A 15,044-nucleotide genomic window follows, 5' to 3' on the forward strand; every position below is an offset into this window, starting at 1 on the left:
AGGCTGTGGCAGCGACGCCGACGTCCTGCGCGTACCCCCTCTCCGCGGCACCCACCGGGCCCCCTCCTCCTCCTCTTCGGCGGCGGCAGCGTCCACCATCTTCCTCTTGCTGCCAGTGGTAGCGCTCGTCTGGCGGAGCTGGGTGAGTTGCGGCTGTGGCCGCGGCCAGGGAGACGGGCAATCCTCCCCTCCCCCATCCCCTTCCACACGCACAGCGCCTCCGCGGGCCTCTCCGCCCCTCCCGCGGCGGACTCTTCGCGCTTTTCTCCCGCACAGCGGAGAGATCGCCTCTCGGGCCTCTTGCGCAGCGTCCTCGGCCTACCTGGGCCGCGCCTCTGCCGCCTGTGGACCATTTGGACCGCGGGCTGGGGAGGGAGTCGCAGCGACGCGGTCGCCAGGCTGAGGGTCGGGACCGCGGCCTCTCTCCCGACCACTGGTACCCAGCCGTCTGCCGCGAGGGCGCCGCGCCGCCGCTGAGGCGCGGGCGCGCAGGCCCGAGGCACGGCGGGCGCTGCCTGGAAGGCCCGGCTCGCAGGCCGCCGGATCCGGCCCTTAGGGCCTCTTCCCTCTCAGGGAGCCTCAGCATGGAGCTTTGGGCCTTGGTTTCGGGAAACTGGGACTGGCCCTGGCTGCTAGGCTGCTCCCTGCTGCTGCTTTTTGGAGATGAGAGTTGCTGTTTCATTTATTCTCCAGTTACCGCGCGCTTTTGTGCCTGGGACTCAAACTGTCGACTCCTTTTGCTTAGTTTGAAATGAGAAGCCTAGACTCTTGCCTTCCCGATAATACATGTAATTTAATGAACCACTTGTCGATACGTACGTGTTAATGGTGCTAAATAACTGATCACCTGACACGGGGGGCGGGGGCGGTGCGGAGAGTAGAAAGGAAGAGAATGTTGATATCGCGCACGGAGTCCTGTGTCCCTCCTTTCCCTCAGGATGTGTTGCCGGGTTAGGTGACCTTTTTCCATCTTTGGGCTTTTAAATGCCAATTCCTAGGGACTTTAGATTTGGGGTGGTTATTAGTGCTTTCCAGTAGTCACGCGTAGAATATGTTCCTGGATTAATGTTAAGTGGCAACACTGCTTTAATATTCTAGTCCTAATCTGCATTACATGTAGAGATATTTAATTTAAAAAGAATAATCGATTATTGAGGCTTCTCTAAATACTAACTTTGCTATCTTATTTTAAGCTAAATTTAAAAACCAATGCAGTAAACTCTATAGGGAGTACTTACACAGTACGTTGTTGTATTTAGTTACTATTTTGGGGTCGAAGTTGTCTTCCCTTTGTCAAAGTGATTGTTTAAGACCTAACAAAACTACGCCTCAGTTATTCATTTCTTGATTCCTGAATGAAGTGTTTGGAACTGTGAAAATATTTGTAGAAAAAGATGTATGTTTGTGATAGAGCGACATGTTGAGTCAAAGCACCAGAAACTTTTCTATTGTAGTATACTTAGGTTTTTGAATTTATGGCTCCCTTCCACAGCACAAAAAGGTGTTGTGTAAAGATTATTGTTATTTTAAATGGTAATTTTAAACTTTAGTTATCACTTAGACCTTTTCCCCACTAATTTTTCTCTTCATTCATCTGTTTACTGGCTATATATTACCATAATGATTCCTTCATCATCATCATTGTCATTATCACTGTTATTATTATTTTACAATACATACTTCATTTTCTGGTGATAGCAGAGTTCAGTGGCAGACTTTCAGGAGTGATGATTTCTCTGATTGAGCCACACAATCAGTCCTGAAATGGGCTACTTTTATGTAAAAAGATTACAAGTTTAGATTTTAAGCTTTTTCAGATAGCTGTACTCGGTAATTTGTCAAAATGATAAAAATGAGCCAGTGATGGGACAAAAGTTTGCCTCTTATTTACATTCTTTATAGGTTCATTTATTGAAGAAGAGAAAAATTTAGTTTATTTTACTGCTTTTGCATACACCTGAATTATGCATTCTCTCTTGTTGGGATAGACTTCAGATAACTTTATCATGTTGATCTTATGGTATACTTATATGTTGCATAATCAGAAAAGTCACCTCTGAGAAGTGGTCGATGTAAATGTAGGTAAAAAATCGGTTTGGTGAGATGCACATTTCAAGGTAGAAAAATTGAAAGGAATTTGTCTTTAATCATTTCAAACCATGTTATTAAAATTTAAATTTTATTGAGTATTGGAATCCACTAGGAAAGTTGACAGTCTTTGACATATGTAATGTATTACTTATAAAAGTTGGGAGGCAGCAAGTGACAATTTGGAGTATTGCAAAATCAAGAGCTTAGATTTTTTTCATAGTATAAGGCCTACTTGGAAAAACCGGTGAATGAAAATTATACATACAATTCTGTGTTTCAGTTACTAAAATAGGTGATGTTTGTCTTCCTTAACATGGTGGGATGGTGTTTGCTTTTTTGATAAATTTTGCCTTCTTAAGATCCATTTAAATTTCTCATAAAGTCCTTTTTACATATGTTTTTTCTGGAGATAATAACTTTTCTGTTTTTTAGTGAGATAATGAGATTTTTTGGTCAACATTTAGGTTTGTGTATTACCAATAACTATTTCACCACACAGTGTCAAGGAGTTCAGGATTCTTAGGGTGCTGATTTCTAACAGTTTTTATTCATCCACATTTCAAGAATTCTTTCTGACAAGTGGCTGCTGGATTTTTTTCTTTTCTGGAAAAGTATATCTTGGGTTCTGTTTCTCTTATTTCTTTTTGGAGCACCCTCTCAGAATTCTGGAGTATCTTTTCAGAAGGATAGACACTTTTTCAACTATAAAAATTACTTGGCAAACTGTTAGACATTTATGATACTGTTGCATTTTTGAGAACACAGTCAAGAAATATTCTTTAATTGTTGCCCTTTGATTACACATGGAAAGATATTGAGAGTATTGTTGTGATTAAACATACATGAGACCCTGAGGCTGTTTCTATTCTCAGTAAAGATATTATAGTCTGGGAAACAAGATTCATTGATATCTGATGTTAATCAGTATATTAGAGTTAAAGGGGAAAATATCAAGAGTTTTATAAGGAATTGCTATATGTGTGGACTTGACAATTATTGTCCTGCATAATGTGCTTAATTTAGACCATTTTAAATGGTATTTTAAAATTTTATGACTATTATACAGTGAAGACTGGATATAGAGAAATAGTTCAGTAAAAATTTTAAGATATTTCCAGAAGTTTTAACCTGTTGGCATAATCTAACTTTATTAGACAGTTTTGAAGAGCATGGCAGATTATACAGAAAGGCTAAACTTTAATATTTTAATTCGTTTGTAATTTGTGTGAGCTGGGCACATGAAAGCATAAAGTTTTAGACTGAAAATAAATGGAAAAGTTTGTAGCTGATAAATTGCTTTTCCTCTAATGATGTTCACACGCATTGAGGCTTACTTTTTTTTTTTTTTTATGTGTAGAGGGTGGCTAGGTGCATATTCCTGTTTTATTTTGGAAGAAGGATAAGTCACTTTTGTTTCTAGCATTTTTTAATATTTCATTAATGATATATTAAAAGCATAAAAATTAATGTGTAGAGTGCATTATAGAGTGTAAAAGTGTAGGCTCAGGAATCACACTGAATGGGTTCAAATGTAGGAATATTAGGTATGTGACCTTGGGCAAATTATGTAATTATCTGGGTCTCAGTTTGCTCTAAAGAGAAAGGACTAATTATTGCACCTACCTTACAGAGTCGCTGTGAGGAACTAATGAGATAATGCATACGATACACAGGGCCTGGCATATAGTGTGTGCCAATTACACGTTAGCTTGGGCTGTTACTACCTAGGCCATAGTTTTAATGATGAGCTAGGTCCACTACTTTGGTGGTTTATTCAAATTCCTAATGCTTATAATGTCAGTTATGATATAATGCCAATATAGTTGTAAACTTTGAAGTTAACTCTTTCTTGTTACTGTTGGCTACTGTAATTCTGCGTTTGCCAGTTTCAACATCTTCTGATCCTTTCCTAGGGACTTAGGTCTGCTTTGGTCTTAGTTGTCTTTGTGCAGCAGACACCTTGATATCTTCTTTTTACCAGATACATTTAGAAAAGAAGTTATGATTCTTGCTTTCTTTAATGATGTCTTGCCAATAGATTCTAACTAACGAAACTGAAACAGAATTTGAAGTGGGGGTGTAGAGTAGATGACTAGTTTGAATTGCTTTGTAGAATGATACTTTGTAGTATTGTGTCATACCACATGGCCTAACCACTTACTAATTTTTGACTCTGTCCTCGAAGGATAACCCATGATTCATCTTCAGTGTTGTCATATCATAGTAGTTAAGAACTGACCTTGGTGTAATGCAGAGTGGATTTGAGTCCTGGCTCTGTCACTTATTTATTTTGTAATATTGGGTGTAACTTTGCTAAACTTTAGCCCCTCTCTTGTAAATTGGGGATGATAGTACCTGCCTAGTGGTTTGGTTGTGAGGATTAAATGGCATGATGCATTTAATTTGTTTAGCACAATGCCTTGCACACAGTAAACATCCAGTGAGTTTAACCTTACAAACACATAGGGTAGTCGTAAGCACATTGACTCTTAAATGAAATTTACTGGGTTCGGATTTTAGCTCTGTTCTTCCTGTAGGAGATAGCTTTAACAAACAAAACCAAACAACTTTTAGTTCCATCACCTACTATGGCAAATTATTTAAACTCTTTGATCCTAATTTCATTTTATTTCAATTTTTATATAATCAGGATAATATAAGGTTGTTTTGAGGATTAAATGAATTAATAAATGTAGAGCAGAATTTCTTAAACTTGGCACTGTTGACATTTTTGGCTGGATAATTTTATGTGTGTGTGTGGGGCTGTCCTAGTGCATTATAGTATGTTTACTAGATGCAAGTAGTACCCTTTCCAGTTGTGATGACCAAAAATGTCTCTAGACATGGCAGATGGTCTCTGCATGGGCATACTCACCTCTGATTGAGAATTATAGATATAAAGCATGTAGAACAATGCCTGTCTTGAAGTTTGAGCACAAGAAGTTTTGTTTTATCATCATTATTGGTAGTAATTTTGTTCTTCTACTGCTACCGCCTATTAGGAATTTGTTTTTAGTAAGCATGCCTGATGAAATTGCTTAATTTAAACGATGGTATGGGGGCTGAAGGCATCAAGTGTGCTCCACTTTTAAGACCTTTGTATTTCTAGGTCTTTGTCTGGATTGCTCTTCGGCATTTATGCATTGATCACTACATCACTTCAGGTTTTGGTTCAAATGTTACGCTGTGAGGCCTTCACTTACTATCATACATAGACCAATCCCCCATCACCACCACCATCACTATTGCCTTGTATAACTTTTCTTCAGCGATATTAGTCTCCTGATATATTTTTGCTCCCCTCACACCACCCCACTACACACACACCCACAGACACAAATGTAGACTACGTGAGAGACAACTTCATCTTAGTATGTAACCTCTTTGGCCTTTGATAGCTTTAGTGATTTATTGTTAGGTGTGTGTGTGTGTGTGTGTGTGTGTTTTAGGAAATAATAGGATAGAATTCATAGGTTTACTTTGAAGGTGTTTTTAAAAAGTTGGGATAGAGAATTTTAATTTGCTGTTAAAGTGAGTTTTTGTAAAGTGTAATTTATTTTATTATTATTTTTTTTTTTTGAGACGGAGTTTTGTTTTTGTCTTCCAGGCTGGAGTGCAATGGTGCGATCTTGGCTCACTGCAACCTCTGCCTCCCAGGTTCAAGCTATTCTCCCACCTCAGCCTCCCAAGTAGCTGGGATTACAGGCATGCACCACCACACTCAGCTAATCTTTTTTGTTTTTAGTAGAGACAGGGTTTCGCCATATTGGTCAGGCTGGTCTCAAACTCCTAACCTCAGGTGATCTGCCCGCCTCGTCCTCCCAAAGTGCTGGGATTACAGGTGTGAGCCATGGCGCCCAGCCTAAAGTGAAATTTTTTTGTTGTTGTTGACACTTTCTAAATCTCATCTTTTTGTATTCCATTAATGCTTGAAACACTTGGAAAGCAATTAGGCTGTTTTGTTAGTATAAACTAAACCTGGCTTCAGTATAATTCTCTGCGAATTACAGATGAAACACATTTTAAAGCAGGAAATATCTTTGGACTCAGATTAAATTTTATTTGGCAAATTAGTACTAATTATTTTTAGTTGTATTCTGAGTCTTTATAAATGGTCCATCAGGACCAAACTCAGCCATTCATAATTAAGACATGCTATTCCCTTTGCCTAGAATATCCTCTGGACCTTTAGGATCCAGCTTACACATCATCACCTGCCTAGCCTTTGTTAGCTTCCTGAGTTTCACCTTCCTCTGTGAAGCCCTTCAATACGGCACTTAGCATTTTGTTGTGATGTTTATACGTGTTGTATTTGCTTATGTGTTTATGTCGTTTTGAATTGTGAGTTCTTCGACTTTCAGACGGGTTCATTTCACTAGACTTAAAATGCTTTGTGGTAGATGCTTAACACATGTATGAGTAAATGAATAATTTTGAATTATGCAGATTATTCACTTATATACTTAGCTGCATATATTCTGTTGTCCGTAAACATGAATTTACCCAGAAACAATTTCTGACTTTAACATGTATATTCCCAAATTACCAATACGGATTTAATTGGATATACGCATATCATTAGCCATTTAAAATACACCCTATATAGGCTTATTATGTTTTACTTATTTAGAATGCCAGTAGATGGGCTTACTATGTTTTATTAAATTTAGAATGCCAAATATAGGAAAGCATTTAAGTAAAATTTTAGTGTAAGAAACAGGAATTTGTTTAAATTAGACAATTTGTTTAATTAACAAAGATACTAAATTGGCTCCTAATTTTCCCCCTTAATTAGATCTGATTATCTTTGTTAGCCAAATTACTAGGTATCCCAGAATATTCTTAGATTAGTTTTTTTTAAGACTTTATTTTGTAATAATTTTATATTTATAGAAAAGTTGCAAAGGGTGTGTAGTGTTTCTATATACTCTTATCTAGTTTCCCTGATTATTAACATCTGACATAAAGCTAGTGCCTTTATCAGAACAGAGATTATTATTATTGGTGTATTACCAATAATAATGGTAAATTACAGACTTTATTCTGATTTTACAAGTTTTTTTTTTTTTTTGCTACTGTCCCTTTTCTGTTCATGATCGAATCCAGGGTACCACATTGTGTTTAATAGATTAGTGTATCCATTACAAGTGAGTAAATATTTCTACATTTGGCTAATTTGTTTGCCTATTTAGCATTAGAGCTATTTTATTTTTGAGACTGATCACTTTATATCTGAAACTGATTTTTAAAAATGAATTATACCTCCAGTAAATGTTACTTTCAAGGGAGTTCTTTTGGATGGCTACATACTGTTCATTTTTGACATTTTCTCTTTGGAATTACCTCCAGAGCCAGTTGGAACCACGTAAGAAAAATTATTCTGACTCATTTATAACAATTTTCCTTAAAACGTGTCCCACGAAACACTAGGATTGTGGTTTGTCCTGTGGAAATTGTCTTCTTTGGACTCACAAATGTGATACGCTTTATTACTATGTTCTTAGAAGATTCCCATTTTCATTAGCCTACTAAACATGTCTCACACAATGGTAGCTGCTTAGTAAACATTTGATGAATAAATAAACGGTATCGTTAAAGAAACATAACTTCAGTCTATCTCCACTTGTGACTGTGGAAACCTTTTTCCCGATAATGCCTGTTTAAATCTGGGGAAGCATACTTTATAAGTCATAATAGTTTTGACTTAAAAACAGTACTGGAAAACTTGACCCATTTTATTTACAATATGCTTTATTTTAAAAAAATTGATCTTCAAGAAATATATTGCAGGCTCTGAAGCCACTTTCAGTGAAGGAGTTTTAGGATGGTTTCACTAATAGCGGTATTATTGAAAACAAAAAAAATTGCTCCTTTAGATGACTAGTTAGAATGGCCTGGTCTTCAGTATAGCTATGTGATCTTGAGCTTTGTGACCATAGCTTCTGAATGTTGTGAATGTTCCCATCACTTGCAAGCTCACAGCATATAGTTGGTACAACAGGAAGACCTCATAGGAAGTTTGCAGAATTTGCTGGCCTCATGTTGCTATGGTAACAAGTGCATTTACTTTTTCAGTAGATTCAGTATACCGTTTTTTGAAGGAAGGTTAGCCATTTGTTTCTAGGGCTGAAACTGCCTTTTTTCTTTTTGATTGATCTGAGAAAAAAGATTACTAATTGGGATGCAACTCTCTGAAGAGGAGGTGGCTTTGGCTTGCAGTATTGGATTCCAGCATGTTCAGATAAATGAATTCATTGGTAGTTCTAGTAAACATTTAGTGAATATTTTCATAAATTATTTTTAATTACCAGAATTTAATATACTAAATTTTTTTGGAACCTAAAAACATATTGGGCGTAAGTATTGGTGATGTATGATAATTGAGACTTTCTTTGGCACTGAGATCATATAGTGGTAGGGAATTCCTAAAGGAACTTGTCCTGAGTTTTCTTCAGCATTGCTAGCTACAATTTTCTGTCAATTGAGGGAATGCATATAAAATAAGCAGCAAATCTGTAAAGTAGTTAGCATTTTCTTTCAGTGCTTTATTAACATATCAATGTAAATAAATGGAAAAAAATGAGAAGAGATACTGAAACTTCTATTTAGAAGGACATTAATTTTTGTGAGAGAGGAATTTTCTTTGCTTATTTTTTTAAAAAAATTGAGGTATAATAAATGCATTCATTAAAAATGAACAGATTCGTGAAGCCATTATCACAACCAAGATTTAGGACGTTTCCGTCATCTCTCAGGTATCCACCTGCCCTTTTGCAGTTCATCCTTTCCCTATTTGTGGCCCCAGGCAGTCACTAATTTGTTGGAATTTTTTTTTTTTTTGACACAGAGTCTGGCTCTTTTGCCAGGCTGGAGTGCAGTGGGTTGATTTCGCTGCAACCTCCTCCCGAGCTCAAGTGATCCTCCCAACTCAGCCGCCTGAGTAACTGGGTCTACAGGCACACGTTACCACACCTGGCTGATTTTTGCATTTTTTTTTTTGTAGAGACGTGGTTTCGCCTTGTTGCCTAGGCTGGTCTCCAACTCCTGGGCTCTAGTGATCTGCCCACTTCCCGAAGTGCTAGGAATACAGGCATGAGCCACTGGGCCTGGCAGGAAAATTGTTTTTAAAGAGCCCTTAATGAGTCAGATCATCCCAGCCCTTAGCTCAGTGTGAAAGGGTAACACTTATTAATGGGTATGGGCTGTGGAGCTTGAAACCCAGGCTAGAATTTTGGCTCTGTTTTGTGACTTTGGGGAAGACATTTAAATTATTCAAGTGCATTTTTTAAAAAATAATGCAGGGATGATAATAGACCCTATTATTGGGGCTTAAATTATGTAAATGTTGGTAAAATGTTTAGTACAGTATGACATATATAACTAGGGAATGTTAGCTTGTATCTGAAATTCTTCCCTCATTTTTATAGGGGGAGAGAATTCAAGACTAGTTTGAGGAAATTTTGTTAGATTTGGAGCTAATCTCAAAAATCTTGGAATTAAAGAGCCCAGGATGTTATAGGTTAATCACTGGGATTTTTTGTTAAATTAATATTAATTTTTTTCGGTTGACTTTCCACCCCCTAAAATATGTTGATTCAGTTTTGTCTCAAACCGGTTTAACTTAATTGGTTTAACTTTTCATAATTGAGGCTCCTGTAGAGCTTTGAAATGACTTTTGCTGAGCAATGTAGGTACAATTCAAATGGGAGACTAACTTGATACTTGTATAGACCACACATAACTAAAATAAATCTAAATACGTGATGTAGATTGTCTTTGTGTCATTTATCTTGTTTTTATCCTAAAAGGGGGCCTTGAAAAAAGGTGTGTTTGTGCACATCTTTGTGTGCGTGTGTAGTCTTTTAAGTTTTGATTTGTTGGGTTAATAGTTTCTTTTTCATTTTCCACCTCTTCCCCCACAATAAAAGCCCTTTGTCTATATATATTACCTTTCTTTAAATAATTTTAATACTTTGTAAATAAAACAAGGCTACTTTATGGTTTTAATAGGTATGGGATAAAAATTTAAAATATTTGATTTTAGCTCTTTTATGTGGACTTATTGTAAAAGCAGTGTCTGATGCTTAATTTGTGAAAAGGGTGTTGTTAAAAACAATTGTTTTTATGCTTTAAGCCATGTAATTCTTTCGTATGTGTCAAGTTAATGGACTATATACATGGTTTTTTTTTTCTAAAAATAATGAACTGAGTAAACATTTAGTAGGATTTCTGGTAAAATGATATACTACATGCATGATGAAGAAACATTATTTAGTAAAGATTCGTTCTACATTTCCAAATGTATATTCTAAAAACAAGTGAGGATTTTTTTTTTTTTAAACAACAATTCAGAAATACCTTAAGTGTGTTCTTAGACTCAAAACTATTAAAATAATTTGGTATTAGGTGATTTTCAATTGATAGCTTTATTTCTTATGGTATTTTTTTTGTCTTTCTATAGGGCTGAAAGACACACAGAAGTCTTCATGGATATAGTTGATACATTTAATCATTTAATTCCTACTGAACACTTAGATGATGCCCTATTTCTAGGATCCAACCTGGAGAATGAAGTCTGTGAGGATTTTAGTGCAAGTCAAAATGTCTTAGAGGACTCGCTGAAGAACATGCTCAGCGATAAGGATCCTATGCTAGGATCTGCAAGTAACCAGTTCTGTTTGCCTGTTTTGGATAGCAATGATCCCAATTTCCAGATGCCTTGTTCAACAGGTAATTCTTACTTTTTTTTTTTTTTTTAGTCTGCAATTTAAAATAAAAAAATTTTCAGCAGCTTTTTCTTTTTTCTTTTTTTCTTTTTTTTTTTTTTTTTTTAAATGAGGAGGGTAGTAAATTTAGGGTTATTTCCTTTGAATTTAGAACTTCTTTTCCAGGCATCAGAATTAAAATTTAAACTAAATTTTCTTCCAAGGAGTGTGGAGTTATCCTCAAGGATATTATGGATATAGGTAGGGTGACCATATAATTTATTATCCAGTATGGGACACTTATTAGAATTACAGAGAGTACTTTAATAATTACATCATGACAACAGGTGTAAATTGGGACTCTTTAGTAAATAGGGATTGCCCGGCAAATTGAGACATTGTGGTCACCTTTGGCCTGCTGGAGTCAGGAGGGATGGCTGAATTGACCTTTCTCAGCATACCTCCCAGCCCCTGAAATATTTACATTGTTTGCTCTCATTTCACCTCCTTTGGTATTTTGTACATGTATCTTAAAACCAGAGAAAGAACGCTATACCTCTGCTGCCCTGGACAGTAAACACTAGCCACATGTCACTTGCAATGAGTCTGGTCACTTGCAATGAGTCTGGTCCTAATTGAGATGTGCTATAAGATGCACATTAGATTTTGAAGACTCAGTATGAAAAAAAGTTAAAAAATATTTCTTCAATTTTTTTATGTTACTTATGTGCTGAGGTGATATTTTGGATATTTGTGGTTAAAATTTATGTCACTTGTTTCGGTTTTTTTGCCTTTTAAAAAGTGACTACTTGAAAATTTAAAATGATGTATGTGTCTTATATTCCTGTTGGACAGAAAAGGGTCTATAGTTGAAGTAACTGAAAGACTGAAGATAGTAATTTTCTGTAAGGCTAAACTATTCTGAATAAGAAATTACTTTGTCATGTTAATGTATGAAAAACAGTTTTTCTTTTATAAAGCAGAGAAAATATTACTGTAAACGTTGTGGCAATTACTAATAGCTATTCTGTGAGTAAAATTATAGGTAAAGGTAAAATCAGCCTCCCATGGAACAGTAAGGTTTTCCCTCACCATTCCCTAGAGTAAATAGTTCTCAGGTTTATATGATGTTGGTTTGTTTTCCATTGACTAGACTTTTTCTCCTGTACAGTTTATTCAGCATATTTTTCATTTTTAAAAACATTTTCTATATATATTTTAAATTTAATATGGCAATACTTAAAGTTGGGAATAGGTGGTCTGCTGTTCGCCCTTAAGTTTGTCAGGTTACTCCGCCTGAGGACCTCAACACTGGCTACTAGGAAGCTTCATTTTAACAACTTAAAACTGAGATCTTTTGAATTGCTTGCTAATAGTGTATCTCTGAATTATTTATATTATGTTGTGTTATTACTTAGGTTTACATTGTTCTGTTGTTGTATTCTAAATGTTTTAAAGCTTTTAAAATTTTGTTTTATGTATGCATTGTTCCAGTGTTTTACTTTGGTGCTTGTGTCAGTATAGTAGCTCTAATTATCTTTATTTTTAAGCATCTTTGACAGTGTTTGGTTGTATGCTCACTGTTTCCTAGTTTAGTCCAAATTCAGGAAAAACATTTATTTAATATTAACATGGTTGTTGCTGGAACTCCAATTACCTTCAAGGGTGGTTATATTGGATGTGGAACTGACACATGTGTCATCTTGTTAGACTTTATTACTTATAAAATTGCACCCCTATAGTAATACCTGTATTCCTACTTCCTGTCCTTTTTTAAAAATTGATTTCTGTTGATATGAAAAGTTTTTATTAATGTGAAAAATCTCTTCAGTTTTGTTGTACATTTGTTTTGCTAATAGAGGACTTAGAGCACCTTTATGAAGTACAGAGAAATTTTTTGAGATATGATTTATTATTTATGATTCTGTTATCTTTTAAATGAACTTTTAAATTTAGGAACTTAAATTACTTCCTAAATTTTCTGATATTAAAGTTTGTTTACTAGAATTATTTATCTTTGATTCTGTAGCAGAATGTTTGTATTGATATATGTATAGTGTGTATGTTTTTAAGATATGTAAGGAAATATGTGGGGGAAACTTACTAAGGCTTTTCTGTTTAGGATTGTTTAAATTCATTGTGCCATCTAGCAGGGGATTTATCTTGATTTCTTCAAAGTTCTTTTCCTTTTGGGATATTTGGGTCAGTAAAAGGCCCGCACATTTTCTGAAAGCAAAATGGAAAACATTTTTGAAAAAAAATTTAACTTTTTGTTAGATTTAAGAGATAATTGCAAAGAAGAAATCTTATTTATTTACTTATTTATTCATTTATTCATTTATTTTGGTAGAGACAGGGTCTTGTTATATTGCCCAGGCTGGTCTCTAACTCCTGGCCTCAAGCTGTCCTCCGGCCTCTGTCTCACAGAGTGCTGGGATTACAGGTGTGAGCCACTGTGCTTGGCCTGGGAAATCTTATTGTAATTATTGATGAAAACCCTGTGTGGACAGTAACTTTCAGCTATTTATAAATAACTTCAGCTGTTTTTAAATAAAAACAACATAGTTCTTGCCCAGATTGTTGTTTCTGGCACTATAGGCTTTTACTAGCTGTTTTCATTGAAGCTAAGCAGGGAAATAATCCTATTTGTATTCCTTAGACCAATGAAAGCTATAGATTGTGGCTGTTTTGTAACCTTAGCGCTAAAATTAGCTACCAAAATAATTGCTACATCATCTTTTCTGTTATGATGAACCAGGTTGGTTTCGGACCAGTATTTTTGTTGTTGACATAGTGATTTGGATTGTATTTCAGCTGTCTCAAAAAATCATAGTTTTAGAAAATTATAAAAATAAGAAACATAGAAGATTACGTTTAGTGCTCTGTTGGATACACAAAAGTTGGGATGCCAATTGTTTCATTTTAAGAGAAAGCAGCCAGCTTTCTTCTTTGAATGCTTTTGACTGTGTCAAGTATTACTTCATCTAATTGTAGTGTTTGCATATGGTTTTTAGATGTGCCCATTAATACATTTTTTTAACCTCTAGCGAGTGAGCAAAAGAGTATTTTCCCAAGTAACAGGTTTGAGATACTGAATATACTGTTTATATATACCACTTGAGGAGTGTATTCAAAATCACTGAAATGGTGTTTACTGGCATTATCAGTGTTATGAAGAAATGTTTATTTTATCTCTCATTTTACAAACAAATGTGTTCCCTTTTTACATTGACAGCTAAGCTATGATTCATAAGTGTGGAACAATCTTGTGTTTACAATCCATTGCTTAATATGGTATATTGAAAATAAATGTTCAGTGGCTGTAAGTTGATATCTTTAGTTTTTACAATATAGTTCAGCATTGTTTTAAGACCGACAAAACAGACATACTGTAGAAACGTGTTTAGAGCAGCCTTTCATTCAAATAGCATTTTTATCTACTACTGTAGGTTACTACTTGTAGCTACTGCGTCCTTCAGTGAAACCAGGATGTCCTTTCAAGGCTGCATTATGGCTAGCAAAATGATCATTCACTTAATTAAAAAAAAATTCTCTAGTATGGTTTTTGGAGGTTAAGCAAATTAAAAAGTCATCGAACTCTTACAGGTATCCCAAATATTTGGGAAGAGTTGATTCGTATTGTGTAATTGAGTATTTTTTCAACTAAAGGAAAACACCTGCTTACATCACATGTTGCTTTCTTATCATAAATGACATTGATATTATATGACATCAAGCAGTGTTGTTCGATAGAATTTTTACTTGCACTGCTTTCAAGCAAAGTGTTGTAATACTTGTAATATACGTTAAGACTAGTTTTACAATTAGTAAAACTATCAGTAATAGTGTGATTTAGTCCCTTTTTTTGGCATGTGAATGTTAAACTTTAATCATACCTAGTTTGAGGCTCCTTTATCACTAGACGGAATTCATCTATGTAATATTGGAAAAATTATATTGCACTTGTTCTGGAAAAAAGGTTTGGTGTACCAGTGTGTCACAGATTTGTTTAAAAAGTTTTGGGTTTTATGTCTTTGTGCTTCTCTTGGACAGCATTTCAGTCAGACAGTACATTGAACTAAACAGTGGCTCTCTGGTCTAGTAAAATTCAGTTTTCAGATATTTATTACTCCCTATTTGTACTTTCTTGGGGGTTGGTGGGGCTATTTGTGCATATTAATTAGATCTCTGAATCCAACTACACATATAAGTTCATTCTATATCTTCACTGGAGTCTTGACTGTTTTT

The 15,044-nt window shown here is 35.5% G+C and overlaps 1 protein-coding gene across 5 annotated transcripts in view; it reads left to right on the forward strand.

Annotated features, from left to right (window-relative positions):
- The first annotated feature begins 8 nt into the window (after positions 1–8).
- The window catches only part of PHF3 (PHD finger protein 3), a 78,771-nt gene continuing 63,735 nt past the window's right edge, over positions 9–15,044 (forward strand). Inside the window, exons 1-3 of one of the 5 annotated variants that reach the window (XM_054557667.2) lie at positions 17–142; positions 5,699–5,748; positions 10,553–10,821. In XM_054557667.2, coding sequence (XP_054413642.1) covers positions 10,578–10,821 — 244 coding nt within the window. In that variant the 5' untranslated portion in view covers positions 17–142; positions 5,699–5,748; positions 10,553–10,577. Of the gene's footprint in view, positions 143–283; positions 816–5,698; positions 5,749–7,009; positions 7,457–10,552; positions 10,822–15,044 lie in introns of those variants that run through there. The other 4 variants (XM_063724843.1, XM_054557666.2, XM_024248169.3 and 1 more) reach the window with 4 other exon arrangements.

The sequence above is a fragment of the Pongo abelii genome, chromosome 5 (genome assembly GCF_028885655.2).
Source record: "Pongo abelii isolate AG06213 chromosome 5, NHGRI_mPonAbe1-v2.0_pri, whole genome shotgun sequence".
Classification (NCBI taxonomy): Eukaryota; Metazoa; Chordata; class Mammalia; order Primates; family Hominidae; genus Pongo; species Pongo abelii.